Source organism: Rhinolophus hipposideros (genome assembly GCF_964194185.1).
Source record: "Rhinolophus hipposideros genome assembly, chromosome: 15".
In the NCBI taxonomy this organism is placed as follows: Eukaryota; Metazoa; Chordata; class Mammalia; order Chiroptera; family Rhinolophidae; genus Rhinolophus; species Rhinolophus hipposideros.
The window spans coordinates 65,401,526-65,422,920 of NC_138061.1; the positions used below are offsets into that span (position 1 = coordinate 65,401,526).

General features: G+C 52.3%; 2 protein-coding genes across 3 annotated transcripts in view; one reads left to right on the top strand and one right to left on the bottom strand.

Moving 5' to 3' along the window:
* The window catches only part of RASSF4 (Ras association domain family member 4), a 45,094-nt gene extending 24,153 nt beyond the window's left edge, over positions 1-20,941 (bottom strand). The window contains exons 1-4 of one of the 2 annotated variants that reach the window (XM_081074695.1): positions 20,812-20,896; positions 16,120-16,237; positions 10,844-10,934; positions 8,798-8,873 (exon numbers count right to left, since the gene is read on the bottom strand). In XM_081074695.1, coding sequence (XP_080930821.1) covers positions 8,798-8,873; positions 10,844-10,905 — 138 coding nt within the window. In that variant the 5' untranslated portion in view covers positions 10,906-10,934; positions 16,120-16,237; positions 20,812-20,896. Of the gene's footprint in view, positions 1-8,797; positions 8,874-10,843; positions 10,935-16,119; positions 16,238-20,811 lie in introns of both variants that reach the window. The other variant, XM_081074694.1, reaches the window with a different exon arrangement.
* Positions 1,819-3,503, top strand: DEPP1 (DEPP autophagy regulator 1). The gene is made up of 2 exons (XM_081074071.1): positions 1,819-1,938; positions 2,500-3,503. The coding sequence occupies exon 2, from the start codon at positions 2,527-2,529 to the stop codon at positions 3,151-3,153; it is 627 nt and encodes a 208-aa protein (XP_080930197.1). The 5' UTR covers positions 1,819-1,938; positions 2,500-2,526; the 3' UTR covers positions 3,154-3,503.
* Positions 20,942-21,395: the final 454 nt, after the last annotated feature.

Here is a 21,395-nt window from a genome sequence, read left to right on the forward strand (position 1 = left end):
GGGCACCACCAGTACTTCTGGGTACAGCCAGACTTCCTGGGCTTCTTAGGGTACCACCTGTTTCCCCGGGCACAGCCAGAGTTTCTCAGGGCACTGCCACTCTCTCTGGACACAGCCAGACTTCCTGGACACAGCCAGGGCCTCTCAGGGCACTGCCACTCTCTCTCTGGGCCTCTCGGGGTACTGTGCTGGAACAACAGCGGCTCACATCAAGGTGCTTACATATTATCAATGGCGGCCAGTCAAGACACAAAAGCAAACATTCTCGCCAGTCCCACTACATGGTGGTATGTTCCCAAACAGTCAAGCGTCCATTAAATTAGGGATAGAAGGCAATTCCCCATAGTCCATAGTCATTCGCCAGGGCTGTCCTGGGGGTGAGGGATGACCTTGACCTCACCCTCATCTCCCACGGAGGACTCAGCAAGCGTTTCCTCCTGGGACAAGTCCCGCATCCAGGCTGCCTCAGCAAGCAGTTCCCAGCCCACAGGGCCGCAACAACCTTCGCTTTCTCCGCTTTCTCCGGCCCCTGCTGGTTGGGGAACCATCCACATCTTTCCACCCCTCCACGGGGATCGAGCTCTCCGGCAACTGCTCCTCCTGGTCTTCCTCAGACTGAGCTTTCATACGCACAAACTGCTCCACTGCCCTTCGGAAAGCTTTGGCCAGCACCGTATCCTGCCGACTACGCCATGTGTCGTGCGGGGAACCCTGCTCGCTGCGCCATTTGTCGTGCAGGGTCTCAGCTCCCACTCCCCGCCCAATAACGCAGGACACGGTAAGGCCAAAAAGGAACACCCATGGAGCCATAGATAGGGGAGTCAAACCAATATATTCTCGCTGGCGGCTGGGCTGGAAACACAGGAAGCAGGATCTACATAATCTGCCTAACAGCAGTCCGCGCTCGCCAGCCACCATCTTCTTGCTAGCCCCCATTCCTTTCCTGCTAGCATAGCCACAGCCGTTATATTAGTGGCCAATGGCCTACGGGTTACAGCTGACGGCCAACTAGCCACAGCTGCTGGCATCTGATCACAGTTGATGGCCATTTACTACCCGAGCCAGCACCTTTCTATGTGAGGCCGAGAGCCTGGAAACTGTTTTTTGGGGTTTTGTCCCCACAGCACCTATCCACTGAGCACTGATTGTCCCCATCACCAAAAGGAGAGCTGTAGGATGCAGTATTTTGTTCACTGCTGGGCTCTCTAGTTACTGGTATATGGGAACACTAACTAGATATCTGGGAACAAGGAAGCAAACAAGATCTCCTTTGAAAGCATCACATGTGCACTGCCCTTGGTCCCAGACCAAGATGGGCAGGTCTCACCCTGGGGCAGCCGAAGGAGCCCGACTTCAGAAGCCTCCAGCTGAGCCCTGCACTGCCACCTCTGGCAAGGCCTCCTTGGAGTGAAGGCCCAGGGCTCTGCTGGATCCAGCACGAGGCCGAGTGTCTTGGGCTTGCAGGGTTGGTGCATGTGCAGTGGGGAATGCCTCTAGGCGGTGGTAGCAGACCTAGGCTGCTGGGGAGAGCCCTGTGGAAACCCCTGCCCCTCCCCGCCCCAGTGGCCTGGGCCTGAGGTGACCAGCAGTTGAGCTGTCCCCACCCCACCCTGCAGAGTAAACATTTCCAGTGCCTCCCACAGGCACAAACACTTGCTGCAGGCTGGTAGCTACTCCAAGCCCCGCCTGCCAAGCTGTTTTCCTCTGGGAGCCTTCCTGAGTGTTGCTATTTTGGGCCCTCGTGACAGTAATTGATGGCTGGTGGAAAAGTATAAAAGCAGCTCCCGGGCCACAGGTTCACCAGACGGCTCAGGGAGCGTTCTGCTCCTTCTCCCAGCCGCTGGACCCCTATTCCCTTGTCCCAAGCTTCCTGGGGCTTCCCGCGGCTGTCCTTGCTCATCAAGCATCCCTGCTACTCCCAGGTCCCCTCAGCTACAGGTAAGAGGAAGCAACTGCTGTCTGGTTTGAGATAAAATAAAAAGGCTTTGTGTATCGGCAGGGCAGTTCTCAGCCTGGGATGTGCACAGGCTCACTGCTGGTTACTAGGCACCGAGTACAGTCAACGGCAGTAATAATATCTGTTGAGGGCTTTATATCATAAAGGGATTTCTCACAACATCCCCGTGAGGCAGGTATTTACACCCCTGTTTTATGGGTAAGTGGAGACTTGGAGAGATGACCTTGACAAAGTTTCCCAGGTAAGGAAGTGGCAGCGCCTGGTTTTAAACCCAGGTTTCCTCTGACTCCAGTCCATTAGGCTGGGTTCTCTTATTTGTACAGGTTCTTAAACAACAGTAATGACTGTGTTACATAATGTCAGCAGGAGGGAGGCGCCCAGGAGTTTGAGCCTAGTCTTAGATCCGCAGACTTCAAACTGTTGTCAGGCACACGATTCATACAGGCAGCCTCAGCTGAAGCGGGGTAGGGGGGCACAGGACGGATGTCAGGGAGGCATGGCAGACCCCCAATTCTCACCCCCAATTCTCTGTCAACCAACAGGTCGCTGCTTCCCTGGCGCCAGCAGCCATGAGGTCCCGGCTTCTGCTTTCTGTGGCCCACCTGCCCACCATCCGGGAGAGCTTGGAGGAGATACTGCCTGGGGGGCCTGGGCAGGAACCCCCGGCCTCCCTCAGCCTGGATGACTACATGAGGTCCATTCGTCAGCTGGCACAGCCCACCTCAGTGCTGGACGAATCTGCAGTCAGGGCCCGACTCAGCAGACCCCACTGGCCATTCCGGGCACAGGAGAAGAGCTGCCCCACCAGGTCCCTACAGGACATCAGCACCTGCTTCCGCAGCCAGCAGCCCACACTGCCTGGGGCTGGCAATGCTGATCCCCTGGACTGGCTCTTTGGGCAGTCTCAGGAAAAGCAGCTAAGTTGGAGGGACCCGCCAAGGAGGACTGGCTCCTGTGCTGACCCCTGGGGTCCACACAGACAGATGGACAGCAGCAAGGCCCAGTGTGGCTCCAGAAGGAGGCTCTGTGATGCCAGGGTACCGGGGCACTCTCTGGCAAGACCATCAAAGGCCTGGCACCAGGGTTCCTGGGCTTCCGGGCAACACAACCAGGCCGCAGCCTCCCCACCCAGCTCACGCCCCAGCAGCATCCTCAGAACTCTCTACACGCACCTCCCGGTGATCCATGAGCTCTGACCCCTCCCTAACCATGGCTTCTGTGTGGAGCAAGCGGTCTCCCCACTCTCTCTCTCCTGAGAAGGGCACTGCCCCTGGCAGGTCTCTGGGAGGGAAACGCCTTTCCGCAGGGGCTGCCTGCTTTGAAAATTCTGAGTGAGACCCCAGCTCTAACAGTGAGAACAACCTATCTGACATGATGTGGTGTGACTGATCCCATGTGCATTGCTTCTTACTGGCCGCGTAGGGCAAGTTATTTCATGTCTCTGTTTCTTGGTTTTGATGGGTAAAATGGGGATTATTAATGGGACCTGCCTCCTAACCTATTGGGATAAATAAATGTTCCCCACCCATGGTGGGGCACATGTTACAAGCCCATACGTGGAGTAGCTGTTTTCTATGTGGGGAAACAAGGTTGGAGGGAGAGGAGAAGCGAGGTCTCAGCCCCCCGGTAGTTTCAGAGTGAGGCCCTGGACACTCCCAAGTCAGCTCCTTGGCCCTCATGTTTCATGAGGCCCAAGGGAAAACATGGGATCTCAGCAAACACCCCCACTGTGTTTCAGGGGGGCCTGTCACTGAGTCACTGGGGGATACTTCAGTGGCTCTAGCTCACAAGTCCTTTTGTTTCATTAGGTGAGTTTCCCCCAGGCTAAGGGCCAAGAAAGAACCTGTACCAGCTCAGTCTGCAGGGTGCCAAATGACTGGACCAGGTGGCCCTGTCCCCACCTGTACCCATCCTGACCTGCCTCCACCCAGGGGACCTCAACTGTGGGGTGAAGTGCAGGGTGTTGTCTAGCCACCCTGTTCTCAGGCAAGTCCAGGGGCCAAGGGCTCACTCCATATATCCTAAGGCCCAGCCAGTCCTGGGTCCCCCAGAGACTGGCAAAGCCCAGTTCCTGGAGGCAAGCAAGGAGGTGAGGGTGAGCGTTAGGGGAGAGGGAGGATTTCCCTCCTCAGAGAGACAGGCAAAGCGTGAGAGAACTCAAAAGAATCAGGCCTGAGAACCTGTCACACAGTTCTCTGGGGCTGGGCCAGAGCTGGCTGACCCTGGTCAGAGTGGAGGGGACAGAGAGGAGAGGAGGACAGAGCTGGGACCGCAGCCAAGCTCTCAGCTTCCTCCATTTCCTTGCTCTGCGGACTACCAACTATGTGTGTTTTTTTCCTTTCTTTTCCTTTTAATTTTTTCCCCTTTCCTTCCTTTCTTTTTTAAAGCTATTTTTAAATTGCTTTGGACTTTAAAAATGTTAACTGTATTCTTTTATATGTGTTTGTAGGGAGGCAGAATGTAAACCACACACTTAGGAGAAAAGGTTGCAGACAAGAAATTTACTGTTTCCTTGTTTGTAAAATGGGGCCACCAACATCCGTCCTTCATACCTCACAGGAGTTGGGGAAACTGGACAAATGAAGATGGAGTTATAAGCATTGCATCATCGGTCACAACCTGGGAAGTGTCTCTGGTCAGCTCAAACCTGTCGGCCCGACCTTCTCCAGCAAAAACGTGCAGCCTTCAGCCAGAGCCTTCAGTCAGAGCCTGAGGAGGAGGGGAGGGCTGACCTACCTTAGTGGGTGCCTGGCTGGGGAGCGGAAGGCAGGCTCACTGGGCCCAGCCGCACTGCAGCCCCTTCTGCCAAGCAGTGTGAAACCAGGTCAAACAGAGGGAACGAGGATGACTTGGCCCAAACGCCCCAAGCTCAGGAACCACACTGCTGTATTTGGGGAGGTCACACAGGAGTGAGGGGACCCCAGGGCTCAGGGCTCCTCTATTAATAGCTCTCAGTGTGAAAGAAGTAAATGGCACCTTTAGAAGGTGCCAAAAGAATTGAAGCGCTGGGGTAGGGGCTTCTGGCAGTGTCACAAGCTCCTACAGGACAGAACAGCCTCTGGGAAGAAAATCCTCGGGGTCTGGGGAAGGTCTGTACAGCACTCTCACTCTCCTCCCACCCACCGCTGGATAGGGAAGGACACAATGCCCCACCGGGAGGTGGGGGCAGGCTGCGAAGACTTGGGGCTCCCAGGGAACATGTCCACTGGATGAGCACTCGCCCAGGGGCCAGGGGTCTGTCAACTGCCCATCATTACCTTTCTTGTGCAGGGGGCCGGGGACTTGGTGCAGTGCCTAGTAATGGCCACCAGGGGGAGCTCCGAGCCCACTGGGAGCTGAGCACAAGGCTGGGTGGGTGGGAGGCCGGCTCCTGGAGGCGCCACAATGCACACAGAGGACACAGGGTCCTACTGCCTCTTGCTCACACAATTAGTAATTAGTGATGTATTTACCCACTGATGTTTCCGAGTGGTTCATTTTTCTCTCAAGACACCTACCAGTCTGGTTAAAACACTTTGTGATCTTAAGAGGTACAGATTGCTCCCAGTTGCTCACTTTTCATTGTAATACAATGAAAATACAATACAAGAAAAATTATCCCAAAGGCAAGGCTAACAATAGAGGAAGCTACGCCTTGGCCTCCGGAGTGGGGACTGCCTTGCACCTAGCCCTTTGGAAGCTGAGGGAAAGTTCACAGGGAAGCACTTGCCCCAGGCGTGGCCCCTGCCCACTGACACACTCCATCTCTCCAATTTCTATGGACCCTGGATGAGACAGTGGAGGAGACTGTAGTAGTCAGACTCTGGTAGTCTGACCACTACAGTAGCCCCAGACTGTAGTAGTCAGGCCGCAGTTGCTCCAGGGGAGGCCCAGTGACAACATGGAGGGTCTCTTCCAGGGCCCCACATGGCTGAGGGCACACCTGGTGCTGAGCCCCTCGGCAGCCTGAGGGCACCGTAGCTTGTGTGCCTGCTGAACGCTAGTGATGCTGTTGTCTCATAAATGTCTGTGCTCAGGCCTCGAAGCCACACCAGCACCTTTTACTTAGTGCAGTGTCAGCTTGCTTGAGAGGCTTAAACTCTGTCAGCCTCAATCTCTTTGTCGGGAAAATGGTGGCTCCTGTGTTGCAAAACTCTTATTCGGTATTACAACAAGTAAAGCAGAGGCAAAGTGCCTAGAGCCCGTCTGCCCTGCCCTCCGGCCCTGCAGTGCCCAGGAGAGGCCTGCCTGGGGCGGCCCTGCAGCGAGGACCTAGAACAGAGGGTTCCCCAAAGTCAGGAGGCCTCAGGTCTGCATTCTGAGAAACTGCAGAGGCCGGGATGCTGGGTGGTGGGTGGGGTTGGAGGGACTTGTCCCAGGAACCAGTCATGCATTTCAGTGTCAGAACTCCATGCCTCCCATGCCTGCAGCCTAACTTTTTGGTGCCTGTCACCTCCCAAATACGCACACTCTCTCAGGCTGGCACCCCTTGGCTGTTAAGGCTGCAGAAGGTTCCTGAAAGGTACTTTCTGGCTCCAGGGAGATCATCAGACCCTCACCCCTTTTCCAGGGTTGGGAACATGAAAATTCCTGCTTGTGGGATTCACTTCCTATCACTGAAGGCTGTCAGGAACACCTCTTCCCCATGGTGAGGTCCCCCACTTCTCCATGTGGACTGTCCCATCACACACAAACACAAGGCACAGCTGCTTCCCTTGCAGCTGCTCCTGCGGAAGCGGTTGTTGTGCGGAATCCCAAGTGCCAAGGCCAAGCTCTTAGGCCAGTGGTTCTCAAAGTTGGCCTTTGTGAGGATCCCCTGGAGGCCTGGCTCAAACACAGATGGAGGGTGAGGAGAATCTGATTGGGCAGGCCTGGGGGAAGGAGGGTGATGAGACCTGCAGCTCTAACCAGCTCCCAGGAGACTGAAGCTGTGGGTGTGGGGACCGCATGTAAAGAGCCACCATGGTCTCAGAGCAATCCCTGAATGGCCCAGAACGGAGGAACAGGGCGCAACCAGAGGACCTCACCCTATGCCTGCAGCACAAGAACTGAAGTGAGCCCATCCTCACTTAGCACCCTGGAGTTCAGGATTCAGCCCGATCACCCCAGGCCTGCTGGCTACTCATCCATCTCCTATGCCCAGGACTACACTGCCTGGGCACGCAGAACCAGACAGGCACTTGGGCCCACCTCTGGAGGCTTCCATTAAAGTAAGAAGAGAGACAGTGAAAGCAGAGGTAGCAGGCTGCTGGGATTAGAGTCCTGCCACAGCAGTAAGGAGGCAGGTCAGGTGGGGCTAGGTGTCAGAGTGGCTGCTCTAAGGAGGGAAGAGTGTGAGCCCAGAAGCACGTGGATGAACAGAGGAGGTGGGGACAGTGGTCAGGGGTGGCCCTGGGCTTTGTGCAGGGGGGGCAGGTGGAGGGGAGGGGATGCTTGAGGTTCCTGTTACTCAGGCCATCACAGGCAGCGCAGCAGTACCTGGACCAGGAGCCAGCAGCTTCCCTCTGTCCAGGCTCCTGAACATGACAATGGCTTGGCCTGGAGATATGTGTGTCTCAGGTGGCTGACCAGTGTAGTCTGGCAGGTGGGTTCCAGCTGGCCCTCCTTTGTGCCACTGGTAGGTGACCCCCCAGGTGCCCAGGGCTTCCCAGACACTGAGGCTCACTGTCTGGTCTGGGAACTACAGAAGGATGTTGGCATAACTAAAGGAAGCAAGGATTAGTGAACAGTGTGGCCTCCACCTGGATGAGGGGTCTGTGGGTCAATGGGGACTTGAACTGCCCATTCTCTTGTTCAACAAAAGAAGGGAAACCCAGAGGCTGCTGGCTCTCATCGGACACGGACCAGCCAGAGAAAGTCCAGGAGCCAACCTGATCTCAACCTCAGAAACCCCCCAAATAAAACCTTACCACAATAAGACTCCCCAGCAGGCTTTACAAATAAATTGAGTCAGATCGAGGTGGGGGCCAGTAGTCTGAGCTGGGTTCCCATGTGAAAGGTCTGAAGGTTCTGGATGGTGGAAGACCAAACGTCTACTTGATCTTCCCAGTGAGCAGCTGCCCTAGCCTGGGCCCGCTGGTCACTCCCTGAAGTCTAGCCGGTGTCACAGGCTATGTTTGGCCTACAGATGTTTAGCCCAACTGGGGTTTGGAGGTTTGGCAAATTCCACATGAAATTGCAGGTATGCAGCTTCCTTTGGGATACCAGGAAGCGTCTGACTATGCCAGCCCAGCCCACAGTCCTGCATAGCAGCAGTGAGGTTGATCTGACTTCCCTGCAGATGGGATCGCGCTCGCCCATGTCCCCCCCTCCCCGCGCCAACCCTGTCTCTCCCACTGGGGCCACTGGGCCCTGTGAGCATCTTTTGGGGAGCACTCCTCCATTTCAAGGCTTTCCTCTGATGTTTATTCTGATTGACGAGCAGAGTCTTTCCTTTCACTCCTCGATTGGCCTGTGAAATTGTGCAAGCCAGAACCTGTGCTGAGCTTCTTATCTCTGCTGTGGGATGGGTGCTCTCAAGATTTCAAACTCCAGTGTCCCCCAGTGTCCCACCTAGACTAAGTCCCAGCTGAAAGGAGAAGGCTGCAAGGTGATTTCCACCTGCTCTGAACTCTCATAAGGATGTTCTGAGTCTCTGTATCTCTTATAGGGACCCTCAAAGGAGAGATCCTGGTTGCTGGTCATCTGGTCCCCAACTCAGAAGATGGGTGACCTTACAATTCATTATCCGAATGGGGACACTTCTGAGAGTGAAGGGGATGGTCTTAATTATCCTGGAATTAAAAGATATCAACCAGGACTGTCTTCTGCAAACCAGGATAAATGATGACTCTATGAATAAAGAAGAGAAACAGGCCTTACCTCTCGGTGTCTCAGCTGAAAGCTTCTGCCCTCATGGTAGCAGTTGTAGGTTTTCAGCAGGCTTATCAGCTCCGACCTATGGGGAGAGATGCATACATACTCTTGGAGTGTGGCCAGGCCTTGGACAAGGCATTTATCTTCACTGGCCTCGGTTTCCTCGTTTATAGAATAGGCGTAATAGTACACGTCTTGCTGGCCACACAGAATCGGTTAAGAGACCAGCCTGCACTGGACACACGCCCTTCAATCTTTTAGAGGATTTCACATATCAGCCCTCCTGGAAGACGTAGGGGTGGGGCTGAGAGGGAAGCAAAACTCACAGATGGGCCACATCACTGTGCCTCTAGGGTGTCTGCACACTTTCACTATTGCAGATAGGAATTCTTGATAGTCTCCCTGTGCTAGTCTCCCTGTGCTGTACATATAAGTCACTTCCTCAGATAAATCTCCTGGGCTTGGATTACTGGCATCGTAAAGACTCCTGCTTTTTCCCCATATTACTTCCTACAAAGACCTGATGTGGCTGCTGTGGAGACACCATGAGGGTGCCCCTTCCCCATCCTTGACTTCCTGGAGGTATGATCAAGGGATGAAGATGACAGCAGTGAGAATGAGATCCTAGGCCCTAGGAAGGCCACTGTGCCCTGTTTTCTACCTGGAATACAGGGAAAGCCACACTGTGCCTTGGCTGGTGTGTGGCAGAGAGAAGATGAGGACAGCTCCCTGCACCCAAGCTGGGCTCTGCAGGGCTGCACGTCTAATAACATGAAATGGGAGCCACAAAAGTCATTTAAAATCCTTTAGTAGCCACAATACAAGGGAAAATAAAACAGGTGAAATTAGTTTTAATAACACATTTTATTGAACCCAATATATCTAAAATACTGTCATGTCAATATGTGATCTATGTAAAAATATTAATGAGATCTGGTTCATTTTATTTTGTAAGAAGTGTTTGCCACCTGGAGCCCTTTGACATTAACTGCACCTCTCCAGCCACAGGTCACGTGCTCGGTGGTCACACTTGCTGGTGGCTCCCCTCCTGGATAGTGGGGCTCTGGAAACTGTTCAGGCAGCACCTTCGCCCGCACTGGAATAACCCCAAACCGGATGAGCAAAACCAGCTCTGGTGCTCTGCTGTGACGCCATGTGTGACGTCGGGATGTGGGCACCTGACAGGGAAGTGATCCACACGTTCATGGCATTAACAAATGTTGCACACTCACTGTGCTTCTAAGCGTGTAAATGCTGAACATAAAATTATTAGGCTATATATACATGAAATGAATCATGTTATGGTGATTATGACTTTTCCCCAAATAATATTTAATATTGTGCTTATTCTAAAATTTAAATAAGAAATGATGGTACGGATAGTATTGTGAAATGATACCATGGAATGCTGCCTGTTTTCTCAGAGTCTCTGAGAGGAGGACTCCAGGGGGCAGGTCCTCAGCAAAAGCTAGTCCCTCTCAAGGAGGCTGGAGTGACAGATAGCAGTTGCCCAAATTTAGAAAATATTTAGACTCAGGACTTAGAAAGCAAGATAAAATGACAACTATACTTTTCTTTAATTCAGAAATAAGTTAGCAAAAGTATCTTAAACATTTTTTAATGATGAGACAGAGAGTAATCAAAATAAAAATAAGCAAAAGTTAAAAATCATGTCAATAAAATATACCTTTTCAGTAAAAACTCAAAACAAGTTTTGAGGGTCTCCCCCAACTGTTTAATACAATAAGAGTGTTAGCATTGCTCTAGTTTTTAAATCAATCAAATCCCATCTCTTCAGAGTCACAGAGGGCACTGTCATGCTTTTGTGGGTGGGAGAAGGCAGAGGTGAAACCCACACCCTGAAAAGATCCTTGATCTTCAAAGAGACAGGCTTCAAAAAAAAGGGCCCCCATCACTATCCACGGGGCAGACACACCTCATATCTATTACAAGTGCTGAGAATCTGTCCACCTAAAGGCTGCCCATGGAGGAGGGGGAGTGGTCACAAGGAGAGGGCAGGCATGAAGCCCCTCCCTGCACACAAAGGCTTACTTCAGAATGGACTTGCTGTCACTGATGGGCACGTGAGAACTGGGTGGACAATCTTCCTTCATTTTCTCTTGTCTGCAGGCTCTGAAGTTACCTGTGGGAAAGACCAGGAAGGGCACACAGACAGGTGAGCAGGAGGAGCACTGCCCAATGCAGTGCCCAGAGACCCGGTGTGGAGGCGGGCAGCCTGGCCTCACCTCTCACCTCCCGACCCTCTCAACCCTCTAGTCCCCAGCCCCCCACCCCACTCCTACTTGGGGGAACAGGGCCGCCACAGCTGACCGGTCAGGCCCAGAGAACTTAATGGGCACCCACACCCACACTTGTCTGCCAAGCGCCCCCTGGAGGCGCAATGTCAGAACTGCTGAGTTGTCAGCCATTTCCAACCCTATCAGCCTTCCTCCCCAAACTTCTCTATAATCCCTAGGAATCAGGATTAATCTCCTAAATGTTTCAGAACACGTGCTATTTCCCCTCTACTCAGACACCCTGAATAATGGTTTCTGCCTCGATTACTCCTCCAAAACTCCAAAGCAGCCTGGGCCTATCTCCTCCATTCCTACTGAGCCCAGGCTGGGTGGCCCCATCTCTGCCCCTGGAGTCAGCCCACCTGGGCCAGCTCCCCTAGTGATGGGTTAATTGTATCATGTTCACTACGTGCCACAGACTCTGTTGAGCATTTTCTGTGAATTACAGCAGGTCTTCCGATAAGGCCTTTAGTTCAATGTTCAATGTTGTATTGTTACAATGTTGATGCGAGCCTGTAGGAACTTAACTCTTGCTTATATGATTAGCCTGCGGTAACATTGGTTTCATTATATGTCGTTTCACTTCAAGTCAGAACCTTTTGACAGTAAGTGAGGACTTACTGTATTTCCTTTACTTCTTACAATAACATTATGAGGTAAGTACCATCCTACTCCCATTTTATGACTGAGAAAACAGGGACAGAAGTTAAGTACTTTGCCCAAGATTCCCAGCGAATAAGTAGCAAAGCCACTGTTTGAACACAAGCACTTAGGCTCCAGACTCTGTCCTCTTAAGCCTTTCTCTATATTAACCTTGGACAGTGACTTAAACCTCCTGAGGAAAGAGTGAAGACTGGGAACATGAAACATAGAGTCGCTTTAACAGAACTGGTAAAATGATTGATATTATGAAGGTTGAGGCATGAGGAGAGACTCCCTTCTTGTTCTTACTGGCCTGGGAACTTAAACGTTTTTGAACCCTCCAGTTCTGTGTCAGTGCCTGGATCTACATCTAGACTTCCAGGTAGCCCTCCGATTCCCCCTGAAGGACTCATCCATCTGACAGCCATTTTTCAAACCACTGGGGAGTTAGCAGACTTCCTTGGCACCCATCTCCCGGACCACCTGGCACCCATCATGTTGCCTTTCTGTCACCTGACTGATGACCACCCTGGAGCAATCCTGGTGCTAAGAATGCAGGAATAATAATTCTCAAGAATGTACTGTTTGCTATAAGAACTTTTAACTTTTCTTTCTTCTTTGGAACACTTCTGGGTTTTTGCCTAGCTGTGTTTCCAGTTTGCAAAATCCAAGACCTTTGAATAATTATTTATCCTTTTTATTCTAGCAAAACCTCCAGACTCTTTTTGCGTTCATTGGACACCCCAACCTTCCTTTTCTCATCTATGCAATGGGTTCATCTCTTGCCCTATGGGATTGTTAGTGGATTCACACAGGAAATTGTCTATATCTCTTTCCAACCTGGAAAGGTTTGTGGAGTACTCCCTGGGTTTCTTTCATGGAGAGTAAATCCACTAGAGCTTTCTCTATCTTGTGGTATCTTTCGCACAGATTCCTACTTCTGACTCTCTCCACATTCCTCCCGCAGAGAAGTCTTTCTTATCAAGGCCCTTTGTGCATCGGACAGTGAGCCATAACTTCACACACAATCTTGACCTTGCCTCTACCTCCCTTCTCCTAAGTTGTAGCCAGGAATCTGAGGGGTGACGTTACCCTGGGAGGTGGCACAGACAGGGTACAGAGCGTGTCCTTTATACCACCAAGGTTGGTTTCTTCACAAAACCCCAACATCTGTTCACACAAACCGGGCTCAGTCCCATCTTCCCGACCTGTGAGGGCCCAACTGCTGTCCTATTAATATCCCTGGAGTGGAACCTGTCACTGCAGAGTGCTGTCCACTTGGGCATGGGCTCTGACTAGTCCAGCCCTCTCCCTGCTTGCTCGACTCTACAAAGACAAGATAAGCCTGTCTCTGTGTTGGCATGAATGCTTGATTCTGGAGGCAGGGGAGGCATGGCTGGGTTGGAAAAGGGGGACTGAATGAGGTGGGCTTCCCAGTGACCTCAGAATCATCCTACAAATACCTCCCGTCTGCCTTGGTCTAGAGTGAGGCAAATCTCGGCCTGGAGAGGCCTCAGCCTCCCCACCCACCCCTTGCAGGGCAAGCCCCCCACTGTAGCAACCACAAGGCCTGCCTCTATGGGGTACATGGCGGGCCACCATGGGGCCTGGTGTGAGGACCTCCTGCTGCATTTTTCTCGGACTATTTCAAAATAGGGTTTCAGTTCCTCAGCACCTCACCTCTCCTGTGGAAAAAGTGATCTGCCAGGCTCCCCCTCAGGGTAGTTCCTCAAACATTTCTGACAGAGAAGCTAGTTCCAGCCCAGGGCAAGTCTTATGCCTGGGATTTCCACTCAGCACTGATTTTGTGGGCGCATGGCACAAGGATGTCTTGCTTTAGCAGCCTCATTATAGGAAGAGCTGCGTGTACCCAGACTATCAGGAGGTGGTTTTTCTCTTGCCTGCCTCTGTACCCAGTTTCTCTCTCACTCCTCCCCACTTCCTGCTCTGAGCTCCAGCCTTCCTGAGCTGCTCATAGCTCCCCTAATGGGCTCTGGGCCTTTTCTTCTCTTTGGGCTTTTAAGGTGTTATTCTGTGCTCAGAACACAGCCCCCTCCTTGTCTTGTCCTCTGGTGTTAGCTTCTCCAGGAGTTCCTACGCAGAGCAGTGCCCTCCTGCCCTGCTCCTGCTCCAACCTCCCCTCTGTGCTGGGCTCTGCAGGCATCTTGTTTGGACTCCTTGGGAGGAGTGTGGTGTGGCAGGGACCAGAGACACTGCTTTTCTGCCTCCCCTCTTGTTTCCAGCAGTGAACACAAGCCTGGCACGTTGAAGAAGGTCCATCAATGGCTGTTTAATTATTGGATAAATACAAGAAGCTTCAGGTCCCCAAAAATCAACTTTCCCAGAGTTGTGCATATACAGCTGGAATAAATCCCTTAAGCCTCCAGGGCCCAGGGAGGTGCCTCAACTCAGAGACACTGGTCAGTGGAGTCCATGGGGAGTTGGGGGACACTTGCCTTCTCTAGAGGGGCAGCTCCTCTGCTGTTTCATGAGAAGCCAGACCTGGATTTTTATGGGCTGTATTTCACTATTTAAAGTTGGGTGACTGGCAGACACTGGTTGCCCTGGAACAGACATATGATGGCTCACTTTCTCCAGCCCCATGCAGCTCTGGGGCCATGTGACTAACTCTGCAAATGGGTATTGTGTGTCACTCTCAGGCCAGCTCATTTGAGCCACTGCAACCTTGCAGCTCCCCTGTCCCCTGCCATGGTGACCCTGAAAGTCACATGTCCCAATTGGTGCAGCTTTTTGATGGTCAGCCTGGGTCCCTGAATGTCTCTGTGGACCAGAATCCTCTGTCAACCCACAGTGGGTATAGACTAGGAAAGAGAAATCAACTTCTGCTGTGATAAGTCCCTGGTGTTTCAGGGATTTGTTATTGCAGCATAATTTACACTATCCTCAGTAATGCAGTAAATAATTCACACACACACACATGCACACACACATCATACATATATACATACATATAGGTAGAATGTATATACACACACATACACACACATAGGTAAAAATAAAATATAGTCAGGCAAAACACACTTGCAAGACAGATGCCCTTAGTGGGGCTCCAGTTTGTGACTTCTGATGAATGACATGACTCAGTTTACAATACTTTCATTCTCCCATAGCATGTGGGGCATATGCATTTTGCTCTACGTAATAGGAGCATTTATAAGTGGACTTCTATATAAGTCAAGCAGCGATTAATAATTAACAGAAGATGCTTCCTACAGAGCTCTGGACTAGGAGCTGCAAAAGGCTCATGTGATGTCGGCTGCACGCCTTTTCCTCTCTGAGCCTTAATTTTCCCATCTTACAATAGGAATATTGAACCTTTGATGGGTTAGAAATTTTCTTAACTGTAGAACTCTATTCAAATGGAACATTTATACCAATCAGATGAAAGGGGGCTGCTTTGGTTGACAGTGAGGTGGGTAGTGGGGAGCCCCACCCAGGTTCTTGCCCAGGACTCCAGATGATACCATTGGCAAAGCCCTGTGCTGAGTAACACCTGAGATCTTCCCCACGCTGGCATTCAGGAGTGTTTTACCCCTGAGAGCCTGCTCATTCAAAGGATGTAATTAAGGTGCTGAGCATTTCCAGCTGGAGTTGGGTGGCATAAGTAGGGGAGGCTGCACAGAGTAGGGAATCAGGAAGAAACAGAAGGCGGGTTCTTCCTAGATTGCAGATGGCAAAGTGAAAAGAGAAAGGGGAAGGTGAGGCAAAGGGTGAACAGCTTAGCTTGGAGGGACAGAGAATGGAGTACGCCACCTAAGGTGAGGGTGGGAGGTAAGCAAGGCTGGGGGGAGGCAATGAAGGCCCCACTTTAGCAAAGGAGGACTTTTCCAACTTGCCTTGATGGGTCTCCAGCCTTAGGAGGTGGGGACCTCGGCCTCTTCTTTGAGAGAAACACATATTTCTGTGATCTCTGGCACTCATCATCTTGTGGCCCTAAGCAAGTCATGTGGTCTCACATGTCCCATCCCTTCACCCCAAGTAGGCAACATCTCTATCTCCTCAAGCTCCATCCTGAGCTCTGGGTCTCACACACAGAATTGCACTCCAAACCTGAACACTGTGTATTTGTGCCTCCTTTACCAGAATGCAGGTTGGGATTATCATTCTGATAATCCCAGTGTCTTGTTGAGCTCAAAATTGAGTTGCATATGTACCTAAGGGGTGTCCTAGAGATCACATGAATGAGAGAGCTTCAAGGGAGAGAGAGAAGACACACACCCCAGCAAGAGAGTGAATGGAGATTTTGCTCAGTTGGGGGCATGTTCCTGAAACTGCCCCTTAAACACTCATTCTCTTTGCACATTTGACAGGCCTTAGAGAATCTCTAATGGAATGGCTTTCAATCTTTTACGTAAAGCACAATCTTACCTCTAAGTTAAACGTTAGGCAGAAGCCCAGTACACAAATGGATTACAGTGAAGCTGCCTTTGTTGAAGCAGGAGGGGAGAGAAGATGAGCTGGGGCCAGCCTGCCACCCAGGCATGATCTGAAAACCAGAGTGACAGATTCAGCTGGGCAAGCCAAGCCCTGCAGCTCTGGGAGTCCAACCTTCTTTGTCCTGGCTTGCTCACCCCCACCTCCCTCCCCCCGCCAGCCCCAGGGCACACAGCTCAGGCCTCCAGGCTTATCTCCCAGTTAGAGGAGGCTCTGTCCCCAACAAGAGGGCTCAGCTGTAGCCAGGGTTCCCTGTCTCCCAGAGGAGGGGCACCAGGGCTGTGTGTCAGCCATGGTTACCTGTCCCCAGTGAACAGGCAGTGAATTGTTTTCACTTTCTACGTCAGTGGCTGCCCTGCCAGCCCTTGGGAGGGGCAGCTGAAGACAGCCAGCATCATAGTCTGCCCTCACAAAGGCCTCCCTGGCCTTTGGTCTGGGACAAAGGGCAGGGAAGCCTTTGCAACTGCTAGGCTTGGGCCATTTTTCCTCTTTTGTGGTCATGGAGCTGGCTATCACAGAAGAAGGTAGCTCTGTGGCATTTCAGGTCACTGCAACAGTCCGATTCCTACTGGCCAATGACAGGAGAAAAAGAAGGCTTACAAAATAGAGTTTTCAAGAAGCCAAACTGAGTGCATTTGAAAGCCTTTTATTTCAAGGCTATGTACTGCTTGCTTTTCAGTCTTACAATGCCCTTTCTTTCATAAAATAAGGGCAAAAAGAGATGGTCATTGTTGTCCTTACTTGGCAAAATGGACAATGTGTCGATATCCAAAATAAAATGTTCTGAGGATATCTTGGAAATCTGAGAGTTTGGTAACCTCTGTTCTAACATTTTATAAAATTATGATTCTTACTTTCTTATTTAGGCATGATTAAAATTAAATATGTAAAGAAATTGAAATGAGAAGCAAAAGGAAGGAGGACAGAGCGTGTGGTGCACAGCTGGGAGCCTTTCCACCCAGTCTGCTCCTACTATTATATGGAAGGAGGTAGGTGGTTCTCAGGGAGCAGGCAGGTGCTGGCGACACTGCCAGGCATTCCTAGGAAGCCTGAGCTCCCTGCTCCACAGCCAGAGGTCACAGCTTTCCAATGCCAGCCAGGGCCTGCAGGAAGGCGTGGAAAATAAGGCACCTTTAAAGGGTTCTCCCTGGCACCTGTTAGCAAGCAAATGGTAGGAGCTTGGTTGGGAAAGATGTCGTGCTGGTACCAGCTGCCTCTGAAAGGGGTCTGGCTGGACACAGGCCACTTCTCAGCAACACATTTTTGCCAAGAAAGCCAGCTGTTGGGATTGTGGAGGGCAGGCAGCAACTCAGCAGCTGCAGGTCCCACACCCTTCTAAACGGCTGTCCTCACCCTTCTTCCTAATTCTCCATCACTGTCTTTGGCTCAGCTACACACCTCCCTGCCCCAGGACTGATGGCTAGGAAGCCCTGGGATGACAATGTACAGGAGAAGAGGTGGCCACAGAGCCACCGGCTACCTCCACTCCCTGCCTGTCCCTGGGCTGACCCCACAGACCCCAGCTCACCTTTACTGTATCCTCCCCACCCCTGCAGTTCTGGGTTCCCACTGACAGGTGTCCCTGAGCTGATTCTGGCACCCAGGCCTCCCTGATACCGCTGCCCTTCCTCTGGAGAGCCCGGCTCTCTGCACCCATGCAGGCCAGCCTCCCTCAGGGCTTCCTGAGGGCCGCAGCCCAGAGGCAGTGCCACATTTCTGGTGTCCGCCCTTGCTTTCACTTTCATGGCACAGCAGCCTGGGGCAAGAAAGCTGCTTCCAATCCTTCTGCTCCCCTCACATGCAACTGGGCCACCTCCCCAAACTGGGCTCACCTTTCCTATAGAAGAGGTATTTATGGAAACAGGAATGCTCTCATCTATGATTTTTGGGCCAAATAGGTGCTCAGATGGCCACTGAGGCCTGGGCCAGCGGTGCAGTCCCTCAGGGCGCTCGGTGCCCCTGCAGGGGGTTCCCTATGGTGACCTCCACTTGTGCCACCGCCACGCTAGGCTTGTGTGCCCATGCAACCCTGCTGGGGGGTTTCCTGTGAGACATGGTGTGCCTCAGAATCTTTTGGGTTATGGAGCCCTTGAGAATCTCTGGAAAGCTTAACACACTCTCCCCACAAAAACGCACATGTGTACATGCATATGTGGGTATGCACACACGTGCACACACTGAATCTGCACAGGGGGGTCAGGCAGCTCTTGTTCATGTGCCCCTGGATCCTCAGACCCCAGGTTAAGAACTGCTGAAATGTGTCACAGCAAAAGACAAGCAAGGGGCATCATGGAGAGAAGTCTGGGTGTGAGTTTTATTGAAGCATCAACTTAGCAGGCGACTTCAGCATGCTGTGCCATGTTGCTTTAGGCAGGATTGCACTGGCAGCTGGTTTAGAGAGTCTTCAGGGCTCTTTCAAGTTCTGCGGCTATGGGGCGTATGCCATCCCGGCTCCACCCACCAAGGTCAGGCAGTACAAAAGGACGGGGTTCCCAATCTCTCCCTCAGCAGTGCATCCTGGGAAAGGAAGTTGGGCACCCAGAAGAGGAGACTGAGCACACTGCAAGTTCCTCTTTAACAAGAGTGAAAAAAACCCGCAGAAGCTTTGGGAAGTGCAGCAACTTACTATTTGATCTAATTAACTTTAAAAGTATTTTCTTCAGTGAACTGTGTGACAGGATAACCAAGCAGTATTTATAAGGATCTGGGTTTAAAGGTCTGTTCTATGATTCTTTAGCTGTGTGACCTTAGGCAAGTCCCTTTCCCTTTCTGAACCTCATGTTCCTCAGTAGTTGAATCACTGACTGCTGTGAAGGTGAATGAAGAGACATGTAAGATGGGCCACATACGCAGCTCACACTTAATATAGAAGCTCTAGTTCCTGGTCATAATGGGAGTCAAGGACTCTGAGAAACAGTGGTGCTCTGGAGATGGGAATGTGGGACTCAAAGAGGATGCCAGTCCTTCGAGCAGGAACAGCTGTGATGAGTACATATGACTGAATTTACTCTCAAAACCATGACCCAGGCCTCCAGAGGCCCAGTCCAGAGGGCTTTCTGGTCGACCCCACGGTCTCCCCTTTGAGACTTTGCATTTACTGCGACATGCCCGAGTTCTGCTCATGAGTCATTGTCTAGCTGACTCCTACCCAGGAGGACCCTGGACGTTCACTCTGTTCATGACCTCCAGGCCACCCATTGAAGTATCAGGGTGGAAATACGACCCCACCCAGCAGCTTTCACACTGACACTGTAATCTGTGGCCTCAAACGCACTTTCACTGTCAAGTATTGAACCACCAGAACAGAGAGAATTATGACAAGAACTAATGAAAATAGACTTAACAAACACTGACAAAGTGCTGAAACAAACCCCATTACTACTTCCAGTCAGCAATTTTTTGACCTAAGTTTAACATGTTCCATCGTCTCTTCTCTCCCTTCCCCTTCCCTCCTTCTCCTTCCCTTTCCTCTCCCTCAGCCCCATCCTTCCTCCCTCCCTCTCCCTTGCACCTCCCATCCTGGTGGCAGCAGCTTAGGAATTATACAGGGGAGCAGGAGGCAGGCAGATATGCATGTACCTGTTAGTTCTACCAATTCATAGTTCTTTTGTTTGTTTTTCAAATCATGGCTTCGGGCAACAAATCTTTATTGTGTTGTGGGCAGTTAAACTACAGAGCAACCAGTGAGGGTCTCCTCTGCAAGTGCAAGCGAGGGCATGGCTTTGGAGTCTAACCTGCTTGGGTTCAAATGACAGAACCAGCCTTTCTTTGCTGTGACATTATTTAATTCGTTTGTTAAGCTTGCCTACAGTGTTTTAGGATAGCACTGGCCCTGGCCTGGCACGCATTTTGGTGTGAGAAGAGGCCCTCCTACCCATAGGTCTGTGCCAGGTTAAGGAAAACCCTGAGGCATCAGTCTCTCAAAGCGCAGGACTGAGGCTCAGGAGCAGGAGGGACAGCGGGGTGAGCGCTCCGTGGGCGACGTGAATGAGACCTCGCACAATAAGCGTTGATTCAAATCCTGACTCCACCACTGACTCATCTGAGTGAAACTAGACAATTCCATAACTCTTTAAGCCTCAGTTGTTTTTTTTTTCATCTGAAAATGGGGATAATGAAACGCTCGGGGCTGTGAGTAGAGGGCACACTGTGCTAAAGCCCTTAGCGCGGGTCTGGGAACAAGGCAAATCCTCTATGAACAGCGATTGTGAGGCGAGTCCCTCCTGCTATTATCTTGGCGTTGGTTTTCCACCTGTGAAACCTTAGAGTTGTGCCAGAGGCGCCTCGAGACTGTCCCCCGCAACTGTAAGATCAGTGCTTCCAGGATACCGGCTAAGATGAGAGACGACGTAGGCAAAGGTGTAGCCTGCGGCCTCGGCACCTGTGGGGCTCAGGTTCTAGCCCTTGAAGTGCCCTCCCCTTGGAGGACGTAGCTGGCGCCGTGCCCAACTCAGCACTGGGCCCAAGGCTTGGGCATCCCAGGCTGGCAGGGGAGGGGACCCTGCACGCCGCAGCCGAGGGCCACCTGGCCCAGGCTCCAGCGCCGGTGGCAGGGGGCGGTCTCGGAGGCGGAGGCGCCAGTGCTCCCTCGGTGCCCCTGAACTCTCCGGCCCACGTATCACTCACCGTCCACTCATGGCGCAGTCCGGAGGCCGCTGTCAGTGCTGTCCCCTCGCCGGCGCCCACGCTGCGCCCGTGGCGCCAGTTGCCCACCGCCTGCTGAGTTCTGGGCGTGCGGAGCCCCCTCCCGCCCCTCCCGCCCCTCGCCCGCTGCGGCCAATGGGGACGCCCGCCTGTCCCTCTCCGCCCCGCCCCTCGCCCTGCGCCCGCCAATGGCGCCGCTCCGTCCGGCACCGCCGCTCCAGGCGGTGCCCGAGGGGCTGCGGGGTGTCCTCGGATCGCCGCCAGGGCTCCCGGGAACTCTGCGAGGAAGATGCCCGGGCCCGGCTGGGAGGGTCCTGCAACCCTGGGGTAATCGGGGACCCTCGGGTCTCCAACAAAGGCCGCTGCGTGGCCGCTGCAGTTACTAGATTGAAGGTCGCCTGGGGGGAGGTTATCATAAAGCCCCGACCATTGGTATTAGTTTTGCTCCCGGAGCAGCCCCCGTCTGTCGTCCGGCTGTTTGGTTGACGGGGCCTTTCAGAGCCCCACCGCCTTTAAGAAATCAGATCCGACGGTACCGAGGAAAAGATAAAGTCTCCCAGTCACAG

What these genes read in the sequence shown, in the direction of transcription:
- DEPP1 (XM_081074071.1), top strand. Translation starts at nt 2,527, where the DNA reads ATGAGGTCCCGGCTTCTGCTTTCTGTGGCCCACCTGCCCACCATCCGG.